Below are 25,624 nucleotides of genomic sequence, written 5' to 3'. Positions count from 1 at the left end.
AACGGCGTTGCAGAACGCAAAAATTGAACACTTAAGGAAATGATGAATGCCTTGTTGATAAGTTCAGGACTTCCCCAGAACCTGTGGGGGGAGGCGGTACTGACTGGAAATTATATCCTGAACAAGATTCCACTTAAGGGTAAGGATGTCACCCCTTACGAACTATGGAAATGCAAGAAACCCACATAAAAATACTTCAAGGTGTGGGGGTGCCTAGCAAAAGTGGAAGTTCCGCCTCCAAAGCAAGTCTCTATCGGCCCAAAAATGATAGATTGCATATTTATCGGATACACACTAAACAGTAGTGCTTATCGTTTCATAGTTCACAAATCGGAAATCCCTGGGATGACCGAGGGAACTACAATAGAATCAAGGAATGCCACATTCTTTGAAAATATCTACCTTTGTAAGGAAAAGATGCAGTCCAACCCAAAATCCGTTATGAGGAACTACGGGGCGTAAAAAGACAAATTACCAATAGCCTTGATCAGGAGGCTTCAGAGCCTAGGCGTAGCAAAAGGACAAGGGTCGAGAAAACCTTTGGTCTGGATTTTGTTACATATATGTTAGAAAATGATCCAACAACGATCAAAGAAGCACTAGCTAGTCCTGATGTTCTTTTTTGGCAGGAAGCAATAGATAGTGAAATAGACTCAATAATGCATAATAACACTTGGGTGTAATCTGACCTATCCGAAGGTTGCCAACCACTAGGGTGTAAATGGGTTTTGAACAAGAAACTCAAGGCTGATGGGTTTATTGACAAATACAAAGTCTGTCTTGTAGTAAAAGGCTACAGACGAACCGAAGGGTTTGACTTTTTCGACACATATTCATCGGTAACCAAGATAACATCCATTTGAATACTTCTTCCGATTGCGTCTTTTAACAATCTTGAGATTCACCAAATGGATGTGAAGACTACCTTTCTAAATGGTGAATTAGAAGAAGAGGTATATATGGAACAACCGGAATGATATGTCGCTCCTAGCCAAGAGAAAAAGGTGTGCAAATTGATAAAGTCTTTGTACGGGTTGAAACAAGCACCTTTACAATGGCACTTGAGATTTGATATTGTTATGTTATCAAATGGTTTTAAAATAAATGAGTTTGGCAAGTGTGTCTACATCAAAGAAACACCTTTCGGTTTTATCATAATATGTCTATATGTAGATGACCTACTATCATGGCTAAAGAGGTCAGTCTGATCAATGAGTTCAAATGCATATTGAGTCGTAACTTCGACATGAAAGATTTGGGGCTAGCCGACGTCATCCTTGAAATGCAGATTCTAAGACAAGACAAAGGCATTGTTCTGACTCAGTCTCACTATGTGGAAAAGATACTAAGAAAGTTCAATGCCTACGAAAATACTCCAGTGAAAACCCCAATGGACCTCAACGTACACTTAGCAAGAATAGGGAAGATCCCGTAGCTCAAGAAGACTATGCCAAAATTATTGGAAGACTAATGTACTTAACAAATTGTACAAGGCCTGACCTGAATTGCCCTGTAAACAAGCTGAGTCGATACACTAACAACCCCTGTCATGAACACTGGAAAACGCTAGTAAGAGTATTAAGTTATCTTAAATTTACTCTGAATTTTGGCATACACTACGTGAAATATCCACCGGTACTCGAAGGGTACTACGTTGCCAATTAGATATCCGCTATAAAAGACTCACTGTCTACAAGTGGATATGTATTTATGATTGAAGGATGAGTTGTTTCGTGGAAATCCACAAAACAGACGTGCATTGCACGGTCCAAAATGGAATCGGAGTTCATCGCCTTGGAAAAAGCTGGCGAAGAAGCCGAATCGCTGAGGAACTTCATAGATGAGATTCCATAATGGACTAAATCAGTACCTCCCGTAATGAGTCACTGCGATAGACATGCTACAATAGCAAGGGCTAAGAATGGAATTTACAACGGTAAATCCCGACATATCTGACGTAGACATAACACTGTAAGGCATTTGATCCCCAGTGGGGTTTTGACTATTGAATATGTAAAATCAATAGAAAACCTAGCGGATCCGCTAACCAAAGGGTTGCAGAGAGATCAAATGTACAAACTGCTAAAGGGAATGGGTTTGAAATCCACAAGATAGAGACAATTACAGTGGTAATCATTTGAAAATCCCAAACCTTGGATTAATGGGAAAAATAAGTTGTGAGAGTCTGGCACGAACACTCAATGAGTGTTATAATGTGCAAAAGTGGTGAGGTTGAGTCAATGACTCTTAATGATCCTAAATGTGTGAATTAGATACCTTGATATAGAATTACCTATATAAGTTTGAAGTGTGGGCCGCTTCAAATGAAACACTTATGAATCCAAAGACGTGATCCATGGCCGAAATGGATCAAAACATGAGAACAAAGTTGAGACTGAGATAGCGACACGTCAATATTATTGATTCAGTGCACGCAGAGGTGGAACAATTCAATGCATCACGTCAACTGGGCCACCAGTACACTCTGTACTGTTGACTAAGGAAGGTTCAAAGCCAAAAAAAACATGTCGTGATGTGTCAATGTTTTATAGGGATTGAGCTGGGCTTCTGTCCTTTATGGGCATTTCCACTCATGTGGGGGATTGTAAGATAATCGGTTATTTTGTAATCGATTATTTTGTGAATGAAAATGCGACAGGCCGGTGTATTATTTATTTATTGTATGGGTTTTGGTTAATATTTTGGCTATTTTTCCTGTCTCAAGACCAACCAAAATGTGCAACCTCAAATTAAACTCGGGTATATGACCTAAGTCGCAGTATTATTTGGATAAAATATTATCCGTTGGATAGATTTATTATAATTTCAAACAAAATGTTTGAAATTAGAATTGTTGATGTATTTTTTCAATAAGCAAAAGTAAAATCTGAAAATAGGAAATTATCTTCAAACTTGATTAATTAATGCCTGAGATTAGGAATCTCTAAAAACTATATGGTACAGAAAATAAACTGCAAAGTAAAATACTGGAAATTTAAATGATGATCCCCGAATCACTGACTTTGTCGTCGTTTAAAGTTGATTGAAGATAACTTGTCAGTTTGCAAATTTTAATCCTTAAATACTCTTCAGAAATGGTACTGGAAATCATCGCCCGAACGGTTACAACGCCTCTTTTTCAACTGTCTGCTAACCCTTCTCCTGCTGACACGTGCCCTCAGCCGACCGAATTATCATTCTCACTCACTCTCAATAGTATCCAACTCTTTGGATCGACCGCAGACCTCCGCCCTTTTGGCCCGAACGCAACTCTTCTGCCCTGTTGGTCCGACCGCAAATCTTCCGCCCTTTTTGGACCGACTGCAGTCCTTACGCCTTGTTGGTCCGACTGCAAACCTCCCGACTTGCAGACCATCCGACTTGTTTGGTCCAGCCGCAAACCTCTTGACTTACAGACCAGCCGACTTGTTTGGTCCAGCCGCAAACCTCCCGACTTACAGACCATCCGATTTGTCGGTCCAGCCGCAAACCTCCCGACCTACAGACCATCCGACTTGCGGACCTTCCGACCTGCGGACCTTCCGACCTGCGGATTTTCCGACCCGCACCTTCCGACCTGCCCACCTTCTGACCTGCGGACCTTCCGACCTGCGGACCTTCCGACCTGCGGACTTTCCGACCTGCGGACCTTCCAACCTGCGGACCTTCCCACGCGCTATTTCCTTAAAAATACATCTACTTTACCTGAGTTCCCCGTAATGCCCTCGACCAGTTCGATCATCTAAATTGTTAGGCCCATTTTTTCTTTTTACCTTGGATTTTTTTATCTAATTCTAAATTTCATACGTAACAACTTGCCCGCCGCCATTGGACTTTCAAACGCCATTTCTCAATCACCGTTTGGAAGTTCATAAACCATAACCCCACTGAGGAATTGCCTCTGCAACTGCAATCAGTTTTTTGCAACACATTGTGTCACAAAACTTCCCCTTTCTTCAAAACTACTCCTGTTAATTGCAATCTCTGCAACTCCAAACCATGGCGAATTAATACTCCCTGCACTCTCCTTCAATGGATTAATCCCTAAAACCACTCTTGTGTCGACGAAAATGCTCACTCCAACCATTCGTCCATATTGCACTACTTCTGAATACTCCAACCGAATGAGAGAAGTCTTGGAAGCCCGAAACCTACTAGTTGTCAACAATCCTAACTACAATATAGTCCGCCTCCATGACAACATCAAAACTCATTTGACGGACCCCAAGGATCCATACCGCACCTGGTACCAAAGAGTAGCAGAACATTTCCAGGATCAATGGAAAAATCAACAGATCGATCAAGCCATACGTCTGTCTACTCTCTTATGTCATTTACATGAAAAAGTTCTTCTAGCGATGGCGGCGTTTTGGCACCCTGAGATTTGCGCCTTCCTTCTTCCAACAACCCCAATCGGCCCCACCCTCATGGATGTGGCCATGATCGCTCATCTGCCAATCGTAGGGGAAGACCCTATAATGGGTACCCTAGACGGACAAGAGCCAAGAGCAGACCATCCAGGTTGGTCCCTGGCTAGCATTAAGGAATGGGGCTGGACCAAATTTTTAAATGATCAACAAGGAGCAGACGGTGCCCCTGTCACCGACCGCGAGCATACTGCCTTCCTGCTCTTTTGGCTCTATAAGTATGTCATCATTTCTCCTTCGAAGTGTGTTCTTCCTACTCATCTTGATTTGGCCATACATATAGCCTCTGGCCGTTTCTTTTCTCTGGGTACTCTTTTCCTCGCCAATCTTTTTAAAGGGTTATCTAGGGTTAGCACCCGTCTTACAGATAAGGACGGTAAAAAATTAGACACCGCTGCGTCGGGTCCTTTTTGGTTCCTGGAACTATGGTTCCGTCTCTATTTTCCCGACGCTTTCCAACTCGGTCATCCTCCCGTTGCCTCCACATCTGAGAAGTCTCGAGGAATAGCCCTTAACCGACTTTGCTTAGGTTGCAGCAACCTCCAAGCGTCCGACCCTATCATAACTGCCATTCTTGCCGATAATCTTAATGACACCCATTTCTACATACATAGAAGGTATATTGGTTATGCATCCGGCCTATTTTGGCCATTCCCTGTATCCTCACCTTTATCCGAACCAGACCCACTTCCATATCCAACTTACTCGTTCTCCTGGGATGTTGCTCTTAAGCCCAGGTCCTTATTTACTAGTAAGAAAATTGATAAGAAAGGTCCCAAAGTTTTTTATACCTTCAGCTACCAGCCTCAATTTTTGGCACGTCAATTCGGATGCCAACAAGGCTTACCTGGTCCCATTGCTCATCCACATTTAATAATTCAAAGTCCGGATAGGAGAGCCGTTCCCGAATTGATCACTACTTACATATCCCAGCTTACCAATTACATAACCTCTAACTCTTACATTCCCTTCCGAACTTCTCCGACTTCAAATGAATCCTTCCATGAGTGGTGGTCGGTTACTTGGGCCTTAATTACTCCTGACAAAGATCGTCTGCTGGGCATTCTTCTCCCCCAACTTGCAATGGTGTTGGGGACGACCCCATTGACCAATACCCGAAGGAAACTAATCGCTCAAGGCACCGGATCGAGCACTCCGAAGAGGAAAAGAAAAGCTCCTCAGACTCAAGCTGTTCCCCTCTCTGGAAACAATCAACCGACCTTGGTAGACTGCCAATCAGGTCGGGCACCTGTAAAGACCCGACCTTGCCCAGGTATTTTTTCAATAACCCTGATTCAATACAACTTCTGTACTTAACATTTCATTAACCATCATTCTGACATCTAGGTCCGACTTCGGCCAGAGCGACCGCCCGAACTACTTCCACTCCAAACAAATCAGCAGAATCACCAGCCAACCAACTTCATGCACCTGAACCCCCGACCAAATGCAGGTGCCTTCACCAGCCGAACTAGCAACAAGGATTTCATCTAACAGTGAGACAATTGTTTCTGCCGCGGTCGCTTCTGCTGTGGTCGCCTCAAAAGACAGAACTATCCCCGAGACGGCCGTCCATGATGCTCCTGACCAATCAGCCACGGCCGCCCCCGACGCACCCGACCAAGGAGCAGCCAACGAGAGGGCAGCCGTCCTGGGGGTAGCCGACCTAAGGGCAGCAGAACCTCTTCCCGAAGCAGACAGACAGGAAGGAGAACCTGTACCTACTCAACCAAGAGGCCTCTTACAAGAATCACAAGAGATACCCTCCTCTGACTCAGAGACTTCCGTTAATCTGGTAAACACTCGAGAATCCTTCTTCCCTACTATAGATTAGTATTAACATGATCGTTAACACACTATATCTCCATCATTCAGGGACCCAAATCCAAACCTCAACGTCCGTTTTAAGCAACCGACGAATCGGTTATCGTAGTACCAGTTGATCATCCTTCCAGACCTATGGCTATTCTGGCACCTTCAGTGACCACCATCCGTCCAGAGGTAAGAAAAATTTCCACAATCAATTCTCAATATTTATGCTCCATTCAGTCTGAAATAAACATCTTTTATTTCAGGGATGTTCTGATCTAGCCCTCTTGTCGGCTGTCTCCATTCCGACGGACGTCCAAACTATAATTGCACAGGCTGTTGATCAATCTCTCCCCGACCTGGGATCAGACTTGCTTGACAGCCTTCTTCAAGCCATTTGTGGTCTTTTGTTTCAAATATCTTCAGAGTCGGCTGTTACCTCCATTCTTCACCAGTTGATGGAGCGATTATCTGAACTTCGGAATGAAGTTTTGTTCGCTCGAATTCTGACAACTGAAACACCCTTGCCCGACTTGGACCAAATAAGTCTGGAAGCTTCCTTAACCAAAACCAAGGAATCTATTGCACAGGCGACTGGCCGACTAGAAGGCCTTAATAATGCCAAGGCAAAAATAGAGGGATCAATCCAACAAAAAGAAACGGAACTAAGGGCGCTTCATCAAGAAAAATCTGTCCTGGAAGGCCACATAAACGACGAGCAATGACTGATTGATCGGTACAAGACCAATGCAGCCGACCTAGACCAGGAATTAAAGATTCACGCTCGATCTCAACTCATAAGGCAATATCAGTCGGCTGCCAATAACAGGCGACTTTCCAGAACAGAAGACAAATGGTCCCAGATTAAACTTGTTTTAGGATCTCTTTTGTAAACTTTTGGAAACTTTGACTTGGTAAACAAATTTTTTGTCCTATTGTTAAGGATCACTTTCCAAATTCCAAACCCTCAGGGGAACCAATTAATTCATATTTCTTATAAATACTAGCAGTCCCTTGCGAAACAACAAACAGATGCTTAGCCTCAAACTGAAATTTGAGCACGCTTGTAGATCTCCAAAATGCCACACGATCACCCTCACGTTCCTGTAAACAACTGGCAAGGTGTTATCCAACCCTTCTTCGTGGGTAATCATCCAGTTGGGGGCCTTGCCAAAGACCTGCTATGCATACTCAAACAATTATATTTCAACTTCAGATTTTCCAAGCGCGGCAGAAAAACCATTCACCGTGTTATTCGCCTGATGGAAAATGTGCTAGAAGGGTATGAGACCCTTCATGATATACAAAGTCGCCTTCCCGACATTGATCATCACATGGACTTGATTGAACACCATGTGACAGCCATACTCCCAGACCTTGGCTGGGATCATACCTTCTCCAATCAGCGCGCAGTCTTTTCAAGATTACGCACTCTTGTTGATAGTGAGCGCCAAGCCGTGACAGACATGAAAGCTCGGACCGACTATGATCTTGAGAAGATGCAAGATCAATGGGAGAAATACCGACCTCACTTAGAGGACCTTATTGATGAAGAACCAGAATTAATCCCTAATCACTAGAATGAAGATTCTGATTCAGAAGAAAGTAATCCTCTGCACAACTCAACATCTGATAATGAATGAACCCTTGTTAGGTTCGAACCCTTGGCAAACGGGTTCTGAATAAAGTTACTGTTTCATGAATTCTTGTTATCTGAAAAGGCAGGAAAATACCTCCAAAGGTGAGTTGATATGGTGAAAACCCTGTGGCAGAACTTCTGTTATTCCTATGTGCCCATAAGGCTCGGGATAACAACAAATGCCATTTCCTTGGGTTCCCTTCAATCATTTTCTTGATAATCCCAATAATAATTTTGTTAGCTGCTTTTGCCTGCCCATTAGCTTGGGGATAATAAGGCGAAGAATGATTCAGACGAATACCAAACTCTGTCAAGAAGCTTAAAAACTTCTCCCCAGTAAAGACCAGACCTTGGTCGGTTGTTACTGAATGGGGAATACCATACCTATATATGATCTGATTTAGCACAAAATCAATCACCTCCTTCTGATCCACATTTTTCAAAGCAACCGCCTCCACCCATTTGGTGAAATAGTCTGTTGCAACTAGAATAAAACAATGATTCTTGGACGAGGGAGGATGAATTTTACCAATGATATCCATAGCCCAAGATTTAAAAGGCCATGGTTTTACCATAGCTTGCAATTCTGTGACTGGTAAATGAATTAACTGCCCATGCCTCTGACACTCTTAGCAGCCCTTGGCAAATTGTATGCAGTCTTCAAAAATCTTTGGCCAAAAGAAACCTAAACGATGAATAGCTCATCTTATATTCAGACCTGCCCGATGAGCTCCACAAATTCCACTGTGCACTTCTGTCATCACCTCCAAAGCTTGCTTGGGCCCCAAACATTTCAAGAGCAATCCCTCAAATGTTCTTTTATATAGCACTCCTTCTACCAATTAGAATCGCAAAGCTTTTAGTCGAATTCCAATTGGTACATTTGCTCATGGATCTTGTAAATACATGAAAAGTTCTGTCCTCCAGTCAGTTCCTGTTTCTGTCTCAGGGCCGACCTCTGCACATATATCTTTTAGGATTCCCTTGCAAGCTTTTTGAGCTAAAGCATTTGCAAATTGATTATCCTTTCTAGGGACGAACTCAATTATCACTTCGGAGATCTTTGATAACAACCGACCTACCAAATTCCTGTATCTGCGTAGGTGGGGATAATTGCAAACATACTGTTTGTTTACCTGGTTAATCACCAGTTGAGAATCCCCTTATATAATAACCGACTGGACTTTCCTGGCTATCAAAGCCTCCAATCCCAAGATTAAAGCTTCATATTCTGCCGAATTATGGGTCTGGCTTCCAATTGCAACTGCAAACTGACCCTTTGGCCGTCTGGTCCTTCCAACAAGACACCTGCGCCCGATCTGTTTCCTGAGGTAGAACCATAATAAAACATTAAACAATTTTGGGTGCTTACATAAGATATACACCCAGTCGGTTGCTCCTCACGACTTGCAAAGTCTGCCAAAAAATCTGCTATTGCTTGGCCTTTGACCGCCCTTAAAGGGGAATAATACAAATCGAAGGGCGCTAATTTAATGGCCCACTTCATAAATCTGTCTTGCATTGTAGGTCTTTGCAAAATTAACTTGATGAGATCAATCTTTGAAATAACCTCAACTCTTCTGGGTAACGTATAATGTTCAAATTTGGTGCATGCAAACACCAATGAATAACACATCTTCTCTAGCATTGTATAATTTAATTCTAGTCCTGTGAGAGTCTTGCTCAAATAATAAATTGCCCTTTCCTTTCCATCATCACCATCTTGATCCAATAAACAACTGACCACTTCATAGGTATTTGCCAAATAAACTTTGAGGGGCCGACCTTCCTTGGGAGGCATCAACACAGGTGATTGAGCCAATGCTTGCTTTATAGCCTCTAAAGCTGTCTGTTGGTCTGGTCCCCACTCAAAGGCGCTTCCTCCTGCCTTCAATAATTTAGTGATTGGTCTGACCTTGCCAGCAGCATTTGAAATAAACCGCCTGAGATAATTTACCTTCCCTAACAGACTTTGAATTTCCTTAACCGTCTTGGGCGGTCGGCTGGCAAGAATTGCCTTGGCTTTATTAGCATCGATCTCAATGCCCCTTCCATGAACCAAGAACCCCAAGAAACTCCCGGCTGATATACCAAAAGCACACTTAGTCGGGTTCATTTTCAATTTTATACTTCTTCATCCGACTGAAAGCATCTTTAAGATCCCTCATATGTTCCTCAAAACTAGAAGATTTGACGATAACATCATCAATATATAGTTCCATAGACTTACCAATGAGATCATGGAAAATTGAGTTCATGGCCCTCTGATAAGTCGCCCCAGCATTCTTCAAGCCAAAAGGCATAACTGTCCACTCATAAATACCTAATGCTCCTGGACATCTAAATGCTGTCTTGTGAATGTCTTCCTCTGCCAAAAAGATTTGGTTATATCCTGCATAACCATCCATCAAACTGAGAATTCTGTGCCCTGCTGCTGAGTCAATTAACATGTCGGCCATAGGCATCACATACTCATCTTTAGGAGTGACCATATTAAGATCTCTAAAATCGATGCATATCCTGATCTTGCCATTCTTTTTAACCACTGATACAATGTTGGCCAACCAATCTGCATAACGGCGAGGTCAGATGAAACCTACTTTAAGAAGCTTCTGAATCTCTTCTTTGATCTGAGGCATCAAGTCAGGACTCATACGTCTTAGAGATTGTTTACAAGGCTTGAAATCCTTCTTAATGGGCAATCGATGTTCTATCAGACTTCGCTCTAAACCAGGCATTTCTGAATAGTCCCAAGCTAAACAATCAATATTGTTTCTTATAACCTCGAGCATCAATTTTTGTTGCTCTTCAGACAAATAACCACTCATCCTGATTATTTTTGGTACCAGGTCGGTTCCTAAGTTAAATTTCAGCAAAGGATCTTGTGCTGAAAAAGCTGGCTCTGTTTTTTCTAACTAATTAGGCCAACGAAATTGTTCATCTTCTTGGAAATGAACATCACATTTTTTATTGTTTCTACTTTTTTCAAAAGCTGGTCTAAATAATATTGATTAATAAGTACACTACAATCTTGTAAATCTGCACCTTCCATAAGAAATATATTATAAAAAGTAGGTCTGGCTTACTCAAGAGCCACATAGTACACCTTGTTCTTTTAAAAGAACATTGAATTTTGGCCAATGAATTTAAAACCCTTCTTTGGGTATTCATTAGCCATAAAAAACAGATACATTTGAGGTACATGACCAGAATAAAAAACTGATTCTTCAACTTGTTCTGATGCTCCAAACGGATTGTCATTCGCTTCCATTTTGAAGACCCGATTGCCTTCCCAGAACATTAATTGTTGATGCAGTGTTGATGGCACACATTTAGATGCATGAATCCAATCTCGTCCAAGCAGGATTGAATATGTGGTATCTGGATCCACCACGAAGAAAACAGAAGAAATCTTTTTTGGACCGACTTCAATTGAGGCGACCATCATGCCTTCTGGTCTGGTCGGCTGCCCAATAAAGCTAGTCATCTCAAAATCCACAGGAGATAGATCGTGAATTCCCTTTTCTAACTTTTTGAGAGTCTTTAATGACATTACATTGAAGATGGCCCCATTATCTATGAAAACCTTTGTGATTGGTTTCCCACAAATATGAGCATTAACGTACAGAGGCTTCAAATGAGACGCCACCCCTTCTGGAATGGGAGGGAAGACTATTTGAGGGACCTCTGATTGAAAATCAAGATCCGAAATCTTTGCCCATTCTGGCTCTTCTATAAACTCATCCACCAGACTTGCCCACAAAGGCTCTTCCTCAACTCAATTAATTTCTGTCATTCGGCAGGGGATACGTGGCCCCAGTCGAGATTTGACAGACCTTGAACCAATCTCTGGGATTTCGTCTCTGACTCAAATCTCAGGTTGGACTGTTAGAGATTCCAAACGAAATTCCTCCACAGATGGGTTAATGTTAACCTTCTCGCAATGTTGACACCTGAAACCTTTAATTCTTTCATCTGACAAGCCTTTACCCTTCTTTTGCATGGACCAACCTCCCTCATTATAGTTAGAAGTATCTCGTATGCTGGTTGACTGCTTTGACGAGGTGATCCCTATGCGTCGACCTCCTTTTGCCTCATTCACTGTTCAAACGAGACAACCCTGATGGACCGACCTCCTTCAGTATACTTAGCAGCACCTCGAGTGTCGTTCGGTTGCTTTGATGGGACAATCCGTATGTACCGACCTTATTCCGGAGAATTATCAGCGCCTTGCATATTCGGTTGCCTCGAGGAAGCGCCGTTGTCCCTGTATCTCGCAGCATATCTGTGCTTGGCGTTCCAAATCTGAGTACGATTCATGCCTGGGAAACGAGGGTCCACATCGATTGGTAAAGGTTTCTTATTTCGAGTCCATTTGCTTCCGAGCGCACCTGTCCTCCTAGTCGGGTGGTCCCGAACCAAAGCTTGCTCCTTTAATTCCACGTTAAAAGAACCGTCTTGATTATCCTATTTTTCAGCCACTGTTTTTTCGCAGACTTTGAGTTTCTCTTATGGTTGGCCACTGTTTGATGAATTCCCTTTTCCCGATCTGGAACTCGCTTGTATATTAACCATTGCTATGGTTACTTTTGGAAACGGTTGTTGCTCTACTCCCAAAGTAATATACTTGAGCCGACCTGCTTTAATAGCCTTTTGGATCTCATTTCGAAAATGAGTGCATTGACTTTTATTATGTGTGAAAGAGTTATGCCACTTACAGTATGGCCTCCCTTTGATTTCTTCCTTAGTAGCCAACCTCTGCCTCTTTGGAATTCGGATTTGACCATCAGTTAGCAGAATATCAAATATCTTATCGGCCTTTGAATTGTCAAAGGTCGGTTGCCCTTTAGCTTCAGTTCCTGGTGCTGGCTTTAACTTAGAGCATACATAAGGCTTCCCTGAAATTATTTCGGCCGCTATCTCTTCTGTTCGATCATAATCAAAGTCGTATGCTTCTGTTTCCATACTTGCCATATGCTTAACTTTATTACGCCTGAAATTCTGATCATTTTCTCTAAAAAGATACTCCAAACGTCCAACCTTAGAAGCAAGGCTTGCCAAATCTTCTACATCATGGGCAGTGAGCGCCTCTCTCAGGTGACCATGCATGTTCCTGACCAATAAGTTGGTCATTTCTTTTTCATTGATTACAGTAGGACAACGTCCTTTCATCAAATGCACTCTTTCAATAAACTGTGAAGCAGACTCTTCTGAATATTGTTTCAATTCCAATAAATCAGTAAGAGAGACGGTCGGCAAAAGGATTGAAGAACCTAGCATGAAACGCCATCTCCAACCCTTCCCAAGTTTGTATTTGCCCAGGCGGCAGGTTTACAAACCATGAGAAAGCTGTTCTGGTGAGAGATAATCCAAATAATTGCAGTTTATAGAAGGTATTATTTCCAACTTCCCTTAACTGTGTTGTAAAGCGACCCACATGCTCTATGGTAGAGGATCCGTCTTCCCCTGAAAAAGCATGGAAGTCAGGTGGTCGATAATTCCTTGGCAGTGGATAATCGTTGATGATCCTTTCGGGGAAAGGCCTCTGATATGCAGGGTGATTGGCCATCTGAGGATTCAAACCAAACTGCACCCTTAAAACTTGCGTGATCTCCTTCAGATCCACACGAGGGTGTTGATGATCTGGAATAAAAATGGGATCTTGCACATGTCCTCCTTGCCTCTCCTCCCTAACAACGTTTGGCTAAAGTATCAACTCTTGGTCCCAAAGAAACATTATTAGGGAAAGTTAGAGGAGTCTTTCCCCTATCTGTTCGGTTGAACGTTGTGGCGCTTGGAAATGTGTTGTCCACGTATGATGGCCCTGCAAAATTTGCTTGCATTCTTGATGGTGATAACCCTGGTGGCGTCTGAGTGGGTTGAAGAGTAACCCTTGATAAAGCTTGGTCTAATATATTCTGCATCAGATTTTTTTGCTCGCGCAACATATTTTGCATCGCCGAAGTATTCTGATTCTTCAATTGCTGAACATAAGCCAACCAATCGGTAGGCGGTTGGGGAATGTCCCCTGGATTTGGCATGTTGGGTGGTGAAACATTTTCTCCCGCCGGTGCTGATGATGATTGAGGTTGTGAGCCTGCCATACTAATTTTTCTGATGATTCGGCCAGACCTCAGTCATATGAAATTCTCTGATAATGTAAGATCAGCAATCTTGCCTTTCTCCCACTGTGGTCGCCAATTTGTTGATGTATTTTTTCAACAAACAAAAGTAAAATCCGAAAATAGGAAATTATCTTCGAACTTGATTAATTAATGCCTGAGATTAGGAATCTCTAAACACTGTACGATACAGAAAATAAACTGAAAAGTAAAATACTGGAAATTTAAATGATGATCCCCGAATCACTGACTTTGTTGTCGTTTGAAGTTGATTGAAGATAACTTGTCAGTTTGCAAATTTTAATCCTTAAATACTCTTCAGAAACGGTATTGGAAACCGTCGCCCGAACGGTTACAACGCCTCTTTTTCAACCGTCTGCTAACCCTTCTCCTGCTGACACGTGCCCTCAGCCGACCAAATTATCATTCTCACTCACTCTCAACAGTATCCAACTCTTTGGACCGACCGCAGACCTTCCGCCCTTTTGGCCCGAATGCAACTCTTCCGCCCTGTTGGTCCGACCGCAAATCTTCCGCCATTTTTGGACCGACTGCAGTCCTTATGCCTTGTTGGTCCGACTGCAAACCTCCCGACTTGCAGACCACCCGACTTGTTTGGTCCAGCCGCAAACCTCCTAACTTACAGACCATCTGACTTGTTGGGTCCAGCCGCAAACCTCCCGACTTACAGACCATCCGACTTGTTGGTCCAGCCGCAAACCTCCCGACCTACAGACCATCCGACTTGCGGACCTTTCGACCTGCGGACTTTCCGACCTGCGGACCTTCCGACTTGCGGACTTTCCGACCTGCGGACCTTTCGACATGCGGACTTTCCGACCTGCGGACCTTCCGACCTGCGGGCTTTCCGACCTGCAGACCTTCCAATCCGCTATTTCCTTAGAAATACATCTACTTTACCTGAGTTCCCAGCAATGCCCCTCGACCAGTTCGATCATCTCAATTGTTAGGCCCATTTTTTCTTTTTACCTTGGGTTTTTTAACCTAATTCTAAATTTCATACGTAACAAGAACAAATTACAATTGTTTCAAACGGAAGGTTTGAAATTAGAATAAATTACGATCGTCACAAACAGAAAGTTTGTAAGTAGAATCAATTACGACTGCTTCAAACGGAAGGTTTGAATTTAGAATAAATTACATCGATAATTAAGGTTGTAATTATAATCGTAATTGATCCCCTTCCATTTTGGCCGAGTGGAGACGCCTATATAAAGGGCCTCTCCACTTTATTCTAAACAACCAACACCAACAACTCTCTCATCCTTCTCTCCTCTCTTCCAGCTTTCCGGCAACCTCCCCAACTCAGTTCCTCTCTCGTTTTTGTTCGCCGGAGCTCCAACGATTAGAGATGCCACTCTCATTGGAGACGGAAACTGTTTTATCTTTGGATTAGAACGCCAGCCACCGGAGGCACTACCGTGGCGTCTCTAATTTTCGGAAAGATGATCTATCCTCGACTCAGTTTCACGTTTATTCTCGCAATACCCATATATTCCAACATAAGACAAGACATGTTATCCCATTCTCGCGTCCCTACACTTGATCGATGAGTTCAGAGTTACACTTATCTTAATTGTTACGATATTAATTAAATATTTTTCAATATCATTAATAATTATTTATTTTTATTAATATTAATATTATTTTTATTTTTTAATTTAAAATTCTTTAATATATTTAATTATAAATATATTATTATTATTATAAAATAGATAATTTTGTCATAATCAATTCATTTACACAATTACACATCCAAAGCCGCCGCAGCCGCACCCGGTTCTCCTCTTTCTTCTTCCCAATTCTTTCATTTATTCCGCACCGATGATCATCAGTCATTCTTCTTCTTCTTTCATCATTTAAAAAAGGTTGAACCGCCGGTTAAGCCATTTGCAGACTATCGGTCATCCGCGCAAGCAGATCCAACGCGCGCACAATCGGTAATCCCTGGAGAAGCTATCTAATTTTCTTTTTTTTTCTTTTTTACGTGCCCAAAAAACCCCAGAAATCCTGCTATCATTCGTGGAGTATTTCTTTCTAAATCGTTACATCTGATTTTTCTAATTAACTTATTATATTAAGGAAAATCTTATAATCTAAAAATGATATCCATATCAATATATTTTTTTTAAAAGTAAATCACTACAAATTTTGTAAGTTGAATTGGAAAAACATTACTCCCAACAACAGACTATATCGTCAGTAGAATGGACAGGGCAGTAACAATTGATAATTTTACACATAGTTCCTCGCAATATTATCCATTCGTACAACTGGGCTAAACAACAAAACTCACTTGCACCTATAAATAAGGTAATTCGTGTAGTCATCTACACGCATTCAAATATATTAGTGCTCATATATATATATATATGGGTGAATGACACATTGGAAAAAAAATAAGTCAATTCAACTATTTACTTTATGAGTGTGTTTGTTTTGAGTTTGGATTTGAGTTTAGTTTTTGAAAAATAAAAATTTTGAATTTGAATAATTATATGATGTAATATAAATAATTAGTGATACAATATTTTGAATGTAAAATTAATTTTTAGTATGATATATAACATAAAATAAAAAAGAAAAGATATTTAGTTTGATATTTTTGGGTAAAAAAGTTTATAAATAGTAAAAAATTGATAAAATTTGATATAAAAAAAAAACACATACACACTGTAATGCTTCGAATTTAAAGTATATAAACTAATATTATTATATCAAATAAATATTATCAATTATTATATCAAATCAATATTTTAATAATATTAATGAGATAAAAAAAATATTTTCAAATAAATTATATCCTATTTTGTATATTGATTATGATTAAAGAGATTGTGAAAATAATAGAAGTAAAAATAAATATATAATAATAATAATAATAATAATAACAGTAATAATCATAATCATAATCATAATAATATAATATATATATATATATATATATATATAACAAACCAAACCCTCTCAAAGTAAAAGAGGCGGACATCCGTCCAGGAAAAAGGGAAAAGAAAAAAATAATAATAATAATTTAGTCATTTGATTTTAATTTTGATATTGATATTGTATTAGTTGCTATAAGTAGAGTTTGATTATAATTTTTAATATTAATTAAAATATTGAGATATTAAAATTAAAAATTATTAAAAAATTTATAATTGGCTATTTAACTATTTAATTGACGAATTTTTTTAGCTAATAACCTATTCGAAGTCCTAGTATTATACTATGAGAAATTTGTATCGATCCAAACTAAATTGAAAACCGCAATGTATTGCACCTGTCTGTTTGTTCATATCTTTAAGGATTTTTATTTAATAATCGGGCGATATAAATATTATGAGGTATAAGGGTTTTATAGTTAGAATATAGTATTCTACCAAAGGAATAATTTTAAGATCCGACGAGCTAGTTATAGAAATTAGTTTTTGAATAAGCAGGTAGGTCCTATGAATAAACATATAGCTCATCTCATTTGAGTAAATAATGTGGCAGATGTATGTTGAGGGATATTTGGGTAAAACTGCAAAAGTTTGGGAGTGTCGATAAAAATGTAAGCAATATAAAATTAAATCTAATTTTAAGAAAGTAGGTATGCATATGTGCATGAGATTATGATTACGAATATAATGTTAATGCGCTATTATGTGGATAATTTGTCAGTGCATGTATATATTTATATATGTGTGTACGTATGCATGTGTGAGACTTCACATTTTATAATATCTGATATAGCTATTTGATCATGTTGGTGAATTTTTGAAAAAGAGGATAGGTAAGCTGTCTCATCAGTCATTTTCGGTAAATTCACTTATTTCACATACTACACACATATTGTACGATGTATCGGATACATTTTATGAATCTATTGTTTAGTCGTCGTGTACGATGGTGCTAGGCGAGGACATTATCTAGGGTTAGGATATTCGACTCCGATGTACCGAACACTTTGGCGATAGTGGACGATAGTACTCGGACAATTGGATGACTTAGTTGCACGGTCATTTAGGAATTAGAATCATTGTAGTTGAAACGTATTTGGTCTAATCATTTGTGTTAGGTGTTGTTCCACTTATTGGCTTGGCCTTTGGTGAGATCTACCGGTAGTTTAGGATCATATTCCAAACTCCAAACCTAATCAAGTTAGGGCATGCGAGGAGGACTATAGTTTCCGAATTTCCCTTGATGGTTCCAAATTACACGGATTCTACTATATTACATGGGATAGAGCTTGACAGAAGGGTCATATATTCCCTATCAAAGAGTATGGAGCATCTTGTGGTTAATGGCGACAACTTCGGCTATCCATGTATTGATTGTGGGGGTAGGATGGTGGGTATATATGAAGTGACCGAATGACCTTATATTATTATGTGTTTATCAAGTCCTTCCTTGAGCCGAGAATTTTTCGGCTATTTATTGATGACGGTCTAATAAGCTTATTATTATGGAGCTGAGGTTATTCCGATTGCGACATATATAATGAGCCTATATGCGGCCGAGATTATTCCGGCTGCTCACTTTGACAAATGTATATACATGTATATGCATAGTTTGTTGAGTTTGAAAGTATTATTACTTTACTTTACTATTGGCATGACATGACACTTATTTTGTAAATGACGAAAATTAAATTTCATTTTTAAGTTTTTTGACATGATATATTTTATGTTAGTTCTTAAAATAGATTTAATTCTCGACTAATTTTAAGAAAAATATTTGGTTTAGGTATGCATGGCACCTCCGGGACAGGAGACGTCTCGGGATATAGAAAGACAGACTGAGTAAGTGAACTTGTTCTTATGTATTATTATTGAATTTCTTACTGGAAAAACCTTTTGTTTAGAAGTGTGTTTTTGTAAATATTCATAAACTTGTTTGTGTGAAATTATAAAATGCTTTTATAGATAATTTTAACCCTATTGTTGTATTATGGGGCACGAAGTTGACGACCTCATGATACAGTTTGGTAGTAGCATTTATAGTATGTGTCAATTGTGGATGTTATGATCACACCTTATATTACTCTATCTTGAGTTTCTTTCTATCTAAACATTTACACATATATATATTTATTATCATTGATCATTACCTTTACATATGATATTACATTCACACACGACACAACACATACATATATATATACTTACTATATATATTATTTATTATACAATATGTTATTAATACGAAGAATCTTGTCTATTTTTATTTTTGGTAAGTTTTATTTTAGTATTATCTATATTTCTATTTATCTATATTATAAAATAAATTGTAAATTTGTTTTTTAGGTTTTGAGTTCTACCCGCAATAATCATTTGACTTGATCCCTTTATGTAAAAATACATTTGGTTTTTATGAGTCTTGTTCATACAACTCTGAATAAAAATATGACTACTAGCCAAGATCATACTAATACTACAATTTTGATCTGTCATCATTTAGATATTGTTTTACAGTCTAAATATTTGACAGTGAAATATCCACTCGATTTGTGGAATAAACTAAGAGAGATATTTGGACATTTAAAATATATTGCTCTTCCAATAGCCTTATATGATTGGCTTAACATGCGTTTAGAATATTTTAACAGTGTTACAGAATATAACTCTATTATCTATCATATTACTTCTCTGTGGAGAATTGTAGCTAAGAATAATAAGTTAGAAAAAATTTTCTCTAACTTTCATGGTTCTAACTAAGAAACTTTCATGCTTTTTATAGTTAAGCAGAAATAATGAGTTACTGATAAAAAATCATCAGTTTTAACCCATTGGTTCCAATTTATTCCCTGAAGCGAACATGATATTTTATGAATGTAACTGAGGATGTGGTAAAGGTTGTGGACGTGGTCGCGATTGTGAGAGTCAACACAGTCACTATATCCCTTATAATCACCACAATTTTGACATTAGCATGAAAGCAGACTAAACATCAATATGTAGATATAGCTGAAAAACTAAATAAGAAAAAAGAAAGATCATCATTTGTCATAGGTGTGGCAATGAAGGTCATTGGGGCAATACCTGCAGAGCAACCAAATACTCAGTTGATCTTTATCAAACATCACTGCAAAAAAAAAAAAAAAAAAGATAAAAGATAAAGAGGTAAAAACTAATCACGTCGATAATAATGACAACCTCTATCAAGATCTTCTGAATCATGACACAATGCATTTTAATATAGTGGATTTTATCGGAGATCCAACAAACCCCTAGTGACACACGATTTTTTTATTTTACATATGCTATTTTATGTTCTATAATATTAAATTATCACGTATATCTTTTGTATTGTATTTTGTACTCCCCCCGTTCAAGCCAATTTGTCCACTTTAGATGCAGCACATAATTTTAGATATTATGTTATTAGTAAGTAATTAAGAAGTGTATTAGTAAAAATAATTATGATCTAATAAAAATAATTATAGATAAGATTAGGATGACTAAATAGTTTTATTAAAATAAAAAATTATAAGTTATGAATTTTAAAATGTGATTACAGTATATATTCATATTTCCAAAAAAATAAAAGACAAATTATATGAGATGGAGCGAAATAGAAATAGTGTACAAATTATGTGGGACGGAGGGAGTAATAGATATATATATATATGTTTGCTTTTATTAATACTTTATTATATTTGAAAGCAAAATGAATGCCAACCAAAGTGATGTTAATATGTGTTTTATTGAAAGTGCTACGATATATGCTATATTTAATTATGAAAAATAATTTTCTCATTTGAAAAGGGAAAAGATGAATATAATATAATAAGCGGCAATGCAAAATTAATTAAAGGTTCTGAAAAAGCCATTATATTTCTTTCCGCGGGAAAAAATTATTACAACATGCATTGTTGGCCAGTAAAGCTCCAAAAAATTTACTGAGCTTTATGACATTCAACAAATAGTTATCACATTGAAATTATAAGTGTATCCAATGGTGATTTTTTATTGATAACCAATATTGTTGACGAAAAGAAATACATCATCAAGACATTACCTTCACCTTCTATTAGTTTATATTATGTCAAATTAGGTGTTGTTAAAATACACCTCATAGTAAACCAAAAGACTACCAATTTTCAAGTATAGCATGATCGCCTTAAGCATCCTAACTGTATAATGATAAGGTGAATAATTGAGAATTCGCATGACCATTCATTAAAAGGTCAGAAAGTGTTAAATTCAAATGAGTTAACTTATGTTGTCTGGACTCAAGAAAAATTGATAATCAGACCATAATAGCTAAAGTAAGTATTGAATCACCTATATTTTTAGAAATAATACACGAAGATATATGTGCACCAATAGACCCACCATATGGCTCATTCAAATATTTTATAGTACTTATTGATGCATTCACTATATAGTCGCATATTTGTTTATTATTTACTCACAATATGACACTTGCAAGATTGATTGCCTAAATTATTAAATTACGGGAAAAATTTCTCGATAATCAAATTAATACTATACCCATGAATAATGCCGATGAATATTTCCCGAATATATTTGATAATTATTGAATGTCGATTGAAATTAATGTAGAGCATCCAGTTGTTCATGTCCATACATAAAATGGCATTGCAGAATCACTTACTAAAATATTGTAATTGATTTCTATACCATTACTGATGATGTCTACGTTGCTCGCTTCAATTTGGGGATACGCAATCTTACATGTAGGTTAACTTATAAGAATAAAGTCCACAAACTATCATAGTTATTCCCTTATGGAATTAGTGTCTGGTCATAAACAAAATATTTCTCTCCTACATATATTTTTAGGTGTATTATTTATCTTTTTATTTCATCCATAAATGTACAAAAATGAGTCCTCAACGTAGATTGAGTATTTATATCGGCTTTGAATTGTTGTCAATTTTTAAAAAATCTTAAACATATGACGGGTGATTTGTTCACTACAAAATTTTCAAATTGTTATTTTGATGAATCATATTTTTCGATATTATAGAGATAAAAATGAAGCGAAAAGAGATATTAAATTGAAAATTCCATTGAATTTTTTAGATCCTCGTACAAAACAATGTGAACTAGAAGTTCAACGCATTATACATTTTCAAAATATTGCAAATTAGTTACCAGATGTATTCAATGACTCAAGAAAAGTCACTTGATTTTACGTCCAAGTTGTTAATGCTTTGGCTAAAATAATTATCCCTGATGGATAAATTACAAGTACTAATAAATCAGGTACACGCTTAAAATATGGTAGAACACTCGGTTCCAAAGACAAATATTTTTGAAAAAAAAAATAAATGATGATAATCAAGAAAATATCAGGATTGGCATTGATAAACCCCATGAGAAAGTCATCCTTAAAATAATTTCTCCAACGATGCCGATCAGGTGCTGAATAAAAATATTCAGCACCTATGCTGACTGTTTAAAATTAATTACAATATATATATTAATAATATAAATTAATAATACATATTAAATGTTAATTTTCTTAAGGCATTCAGCATCAATGCTGAAATATTTTTATCAGCACATGATCCTTGGCCTTTCTCCAAAAGAGTAAAATCTTGAAGAACATGATGTGATTATAGAAAACTCAATCAACTATGTTATTTTAAGAAAATGATGTAACCATAAAGAGACAATAATTGATAATATCTTTGCATACAATCTAGAACTGAATATAATAGAATAAAATTAGAATCTAGAGCCAAAATTGATTCATGAATATTAGCAAATAAACGACTGACCAAAATAGAAAAATACAATTCAATCAGTGCTTGAATCATTAGACAAAAAAGATGTCTTTGGACCAATTGCTCAAACACCAAATGATATAAAATTAGTGGGATATAAATGAGTATTTTTATGCAAAAGAAATGAAGTAAATAAAATTGTGAAATATAAAGCTCGTCATGTATCTCAGAGATTCTCACAAAAACCTTGAGTAGATTTTGATGAAACATAATGTCTAGTTGTCGATGAAATAATATTTAGATATCTTGTGAGCCTAGCAGTGCAAGAAAAGCTCGACACGTATTTTTTAGACATAGTTACTGCATATCTTAAATACCAATATTTATATGAAAGTTCCTGAGGGATATTCCTAAAGCATGCAAATCAAACCCACAAGAATTATATTCCATCAAATTGAACAAGTCATTGTATGAACTTAAGCAATAAGAAAGAATGTGGTATAACTGTCCCAATAGATGCTTAATGAAAGAAAGTTATACTAATGATCCAATGTATTTTTATACAAAAAAAAAAAAAACAAATCAAATTATGTCAATATTGCAATATATGTTGACATCTCAACTTAATTGGAACTCCTGAGAAGATCCAAATCGAAGATGAATATCTAAAAAAAGAATTTGATATCAAAAATTTTAGAAAACTAAAATATTATCTGGGATTACAAGTAAAATATATAAAAGTATTAAAATAATTTTGGATGGATAAATCTAATTATCTGAGTACACCAATGATGGTTAAATCTTTTGATCATAGTAAGATCTATTTAGGCTAAGAAAAAAACAATGAAGAAATATTTGACCCTGAAGTACGTTATCTTAGTGTTATTGATGTACTAATGTATCTTACAAATTACACTAGACAAGATGTATCTTTTTCAGTAAATTTACTAGCAAGGTTTAGCGCATCCCCCCACAAAGCACTATTGGAATAGTATTAAACATATTTGTTACTATCTTTAGGGGATATATGACCTCGGAATTTTTTATTCAAGTGAATTTCGAAATTAATTAATTGGTTATATTGATGATAGTTATCTGTCTGATCAACATAAAGCAAACTATCAAACTTGTTATTTGTGTACTTGTGATGAACAACATTTCTTGGTAATATGTTAAACAAACGATGTCGAGGTTTTAGCAATTCACGAAGCTAGTCGTGGATGCATTTGGTTGAGTTGATGACTCACTATATTCAGAAAAATATTGAATTTATTTTTGATAATATATTACCTCATATAATATTATTCTAAGATAATGCAACTTGTATCACTTAACTAAAGAGAGATATATTAAAGGAGATCAGACAAAACACATTTTTACATAATTCTCTTTTTTCTTCATTTGAATTTTTCCCACATTATTTTTTCATAGTAAGGTTTTAGTGAGACATATTTTTTGTATAAAAGCATCCAAAGGAGATTATTATGATACACTAACACCTACAAACATATTACATATTGCACACATCTACGAGATCTCAATGCTTCTACACCATTCAATCACCACTTTATGCTTAAATATACATGTATGGGTTAGGGGTGGGAAAATATAATGAAATACCGTATATATCATACCAAGAATAACAAATTTTTTGTATACCATAAATTTCGGTACGGTAACGGTACGTATTTTCAATTTTTTCGGTATATGCCGAACTATCAAAAAAATTTCGGTATATACCGAAATATAAGTTGTAGCCGCCGCCGCCGTCGGCCGCTGTTCCAGCCGCACCATTCATCACCTACCATACCGCCGCCATGACGTTCTCCATTCCCCTTTTTCCATAGCCATTCCAACCTGGTGATACTTTTTTCTTTTTAGCTTATTATGTGTTTTCTTAGCACAAAAGGCTTTTTCTACAGAGGGATTGTCAGTAGTAGCACAAAAGCCTTTGTTACTACTAGGATGCTACTACTGACAATCTGGCGTCACATTCAAATTGTTGTTTGTTACTTTTCGACTGGAGCCTGCACAACCTCTGGAGTCCCTGCCTCCACAAGCTCTGGAGCTTCCATGGCTTCTGGAACCTCTGCCTCCGCAGACTCCTTTTCAACTGGAGCCTCCACAGCCTTTGGAGTCTCTGCCTCCATAAGCTCTGGAGCTTCCATGGCTTCTGGAACCTCTGTATTCGTAGACTCCTTTTCAACTAGAGCCTCCACAGCCTTTGGAGTTTCCATGGCTTCTGGAACCTCTGTCTCCACAGACTCCTTTTCTATTGGAGCCTCCACAACCTCTGGAATCTCTGCCTCCACAAGCTCTGGAGCTTCCATGGCTTCTAGAACCTCTGCCTTTGCAGACTTCTTTTCAACTGGAGCCTCCACAGCCTCTGGAGTCTCTGTCTCTACAACCTCTGGAGCTTACATGGCTTATGGAACATCTGCCTCCGCAGACTCCTTTTGGAATGGAGTCTCCACTTCATTTGGAGTCTCTGCCTCCACAGCTTCTTTTTCGTTGGAGGTGAATTTTCCGCGCTCAAAGTGGCACTAGGCTTCTTTTTAAACCTTCTTTTTGAAAATGCTCTCCTTATGAAATCGGCGATGACATTAACGTCCATTAAGAGGCTTGGCCTCATGTTAATTTGGTGTCAGCGGCTGTCCTCCGGCTGCCTGCTGATGGAAGGTTGGCAGCTGCACCTCTGCGGCCTACCCTCCTTGCCCCTGTATTTCGATTATCCTCTTCCATTGGAGATTAGCCACGCTCGGATCGTGACATCCCTATGGTGGTGTTGGCGCATTCCATATAGGTTGTCCGCTTAATCGCCCTGGCGGGATCATGCCAAATGCTGCAAATTTGCTAGCCCCTCCTGGAGGCTCAGCACTGCTATTCAAATTTCCAATGGCCAAAGGGTTCTAGCCCTCCACAGCCT

At 38.1% G+C, this 25,624-nt stretch overlaps 1 protein-coding gene across 1 annotated transcript; it reads right to left on the bottom strand.

Annotated features, from left to right (window-relative positions):
• Positions 1-13,111: 13,111 nt before the first annotated feature.
• Positions 13,112-25,028, bottom strand: LOC127258488 (uncharacterized). The gene is made up of 2 exons (XM_051285338.1): positions 24,712-25,028; positions 13,112-13,565 (listed from the first exon to the last, which is right to left on the bottom strand). The coding sequence occupies exons 1-2, from the start codon at positions 25,026-25,028 to the stop codon at positions 13,112-13,114; spliced, it is 771 nt and encodes a 256-aa protein (XP_051141295.1).
• Positions 25,029-25,624: the final 596 nt, after the last annotated feature.

This window comes from Andrographis paniculata, unplaced genomic scaffold (genome assembly GCF_009805555.1).
Source record: "Andrographis paniculata isolate CXL003 unplaced genomic scaffold, ASM980555v1 Contig59END, whole genome shotgun sequence".
NCBI lineage: Eukaryota > Viridiplantae > Streptophyta > Magnoliopsida > Lamiales > Acanthaceae > Andrographis > Andrographis paniculata.
Note: the sequence above shows the minus strand (reverse complement) of the source record. Positions and strands in the feature narration are given on the sequence as shown.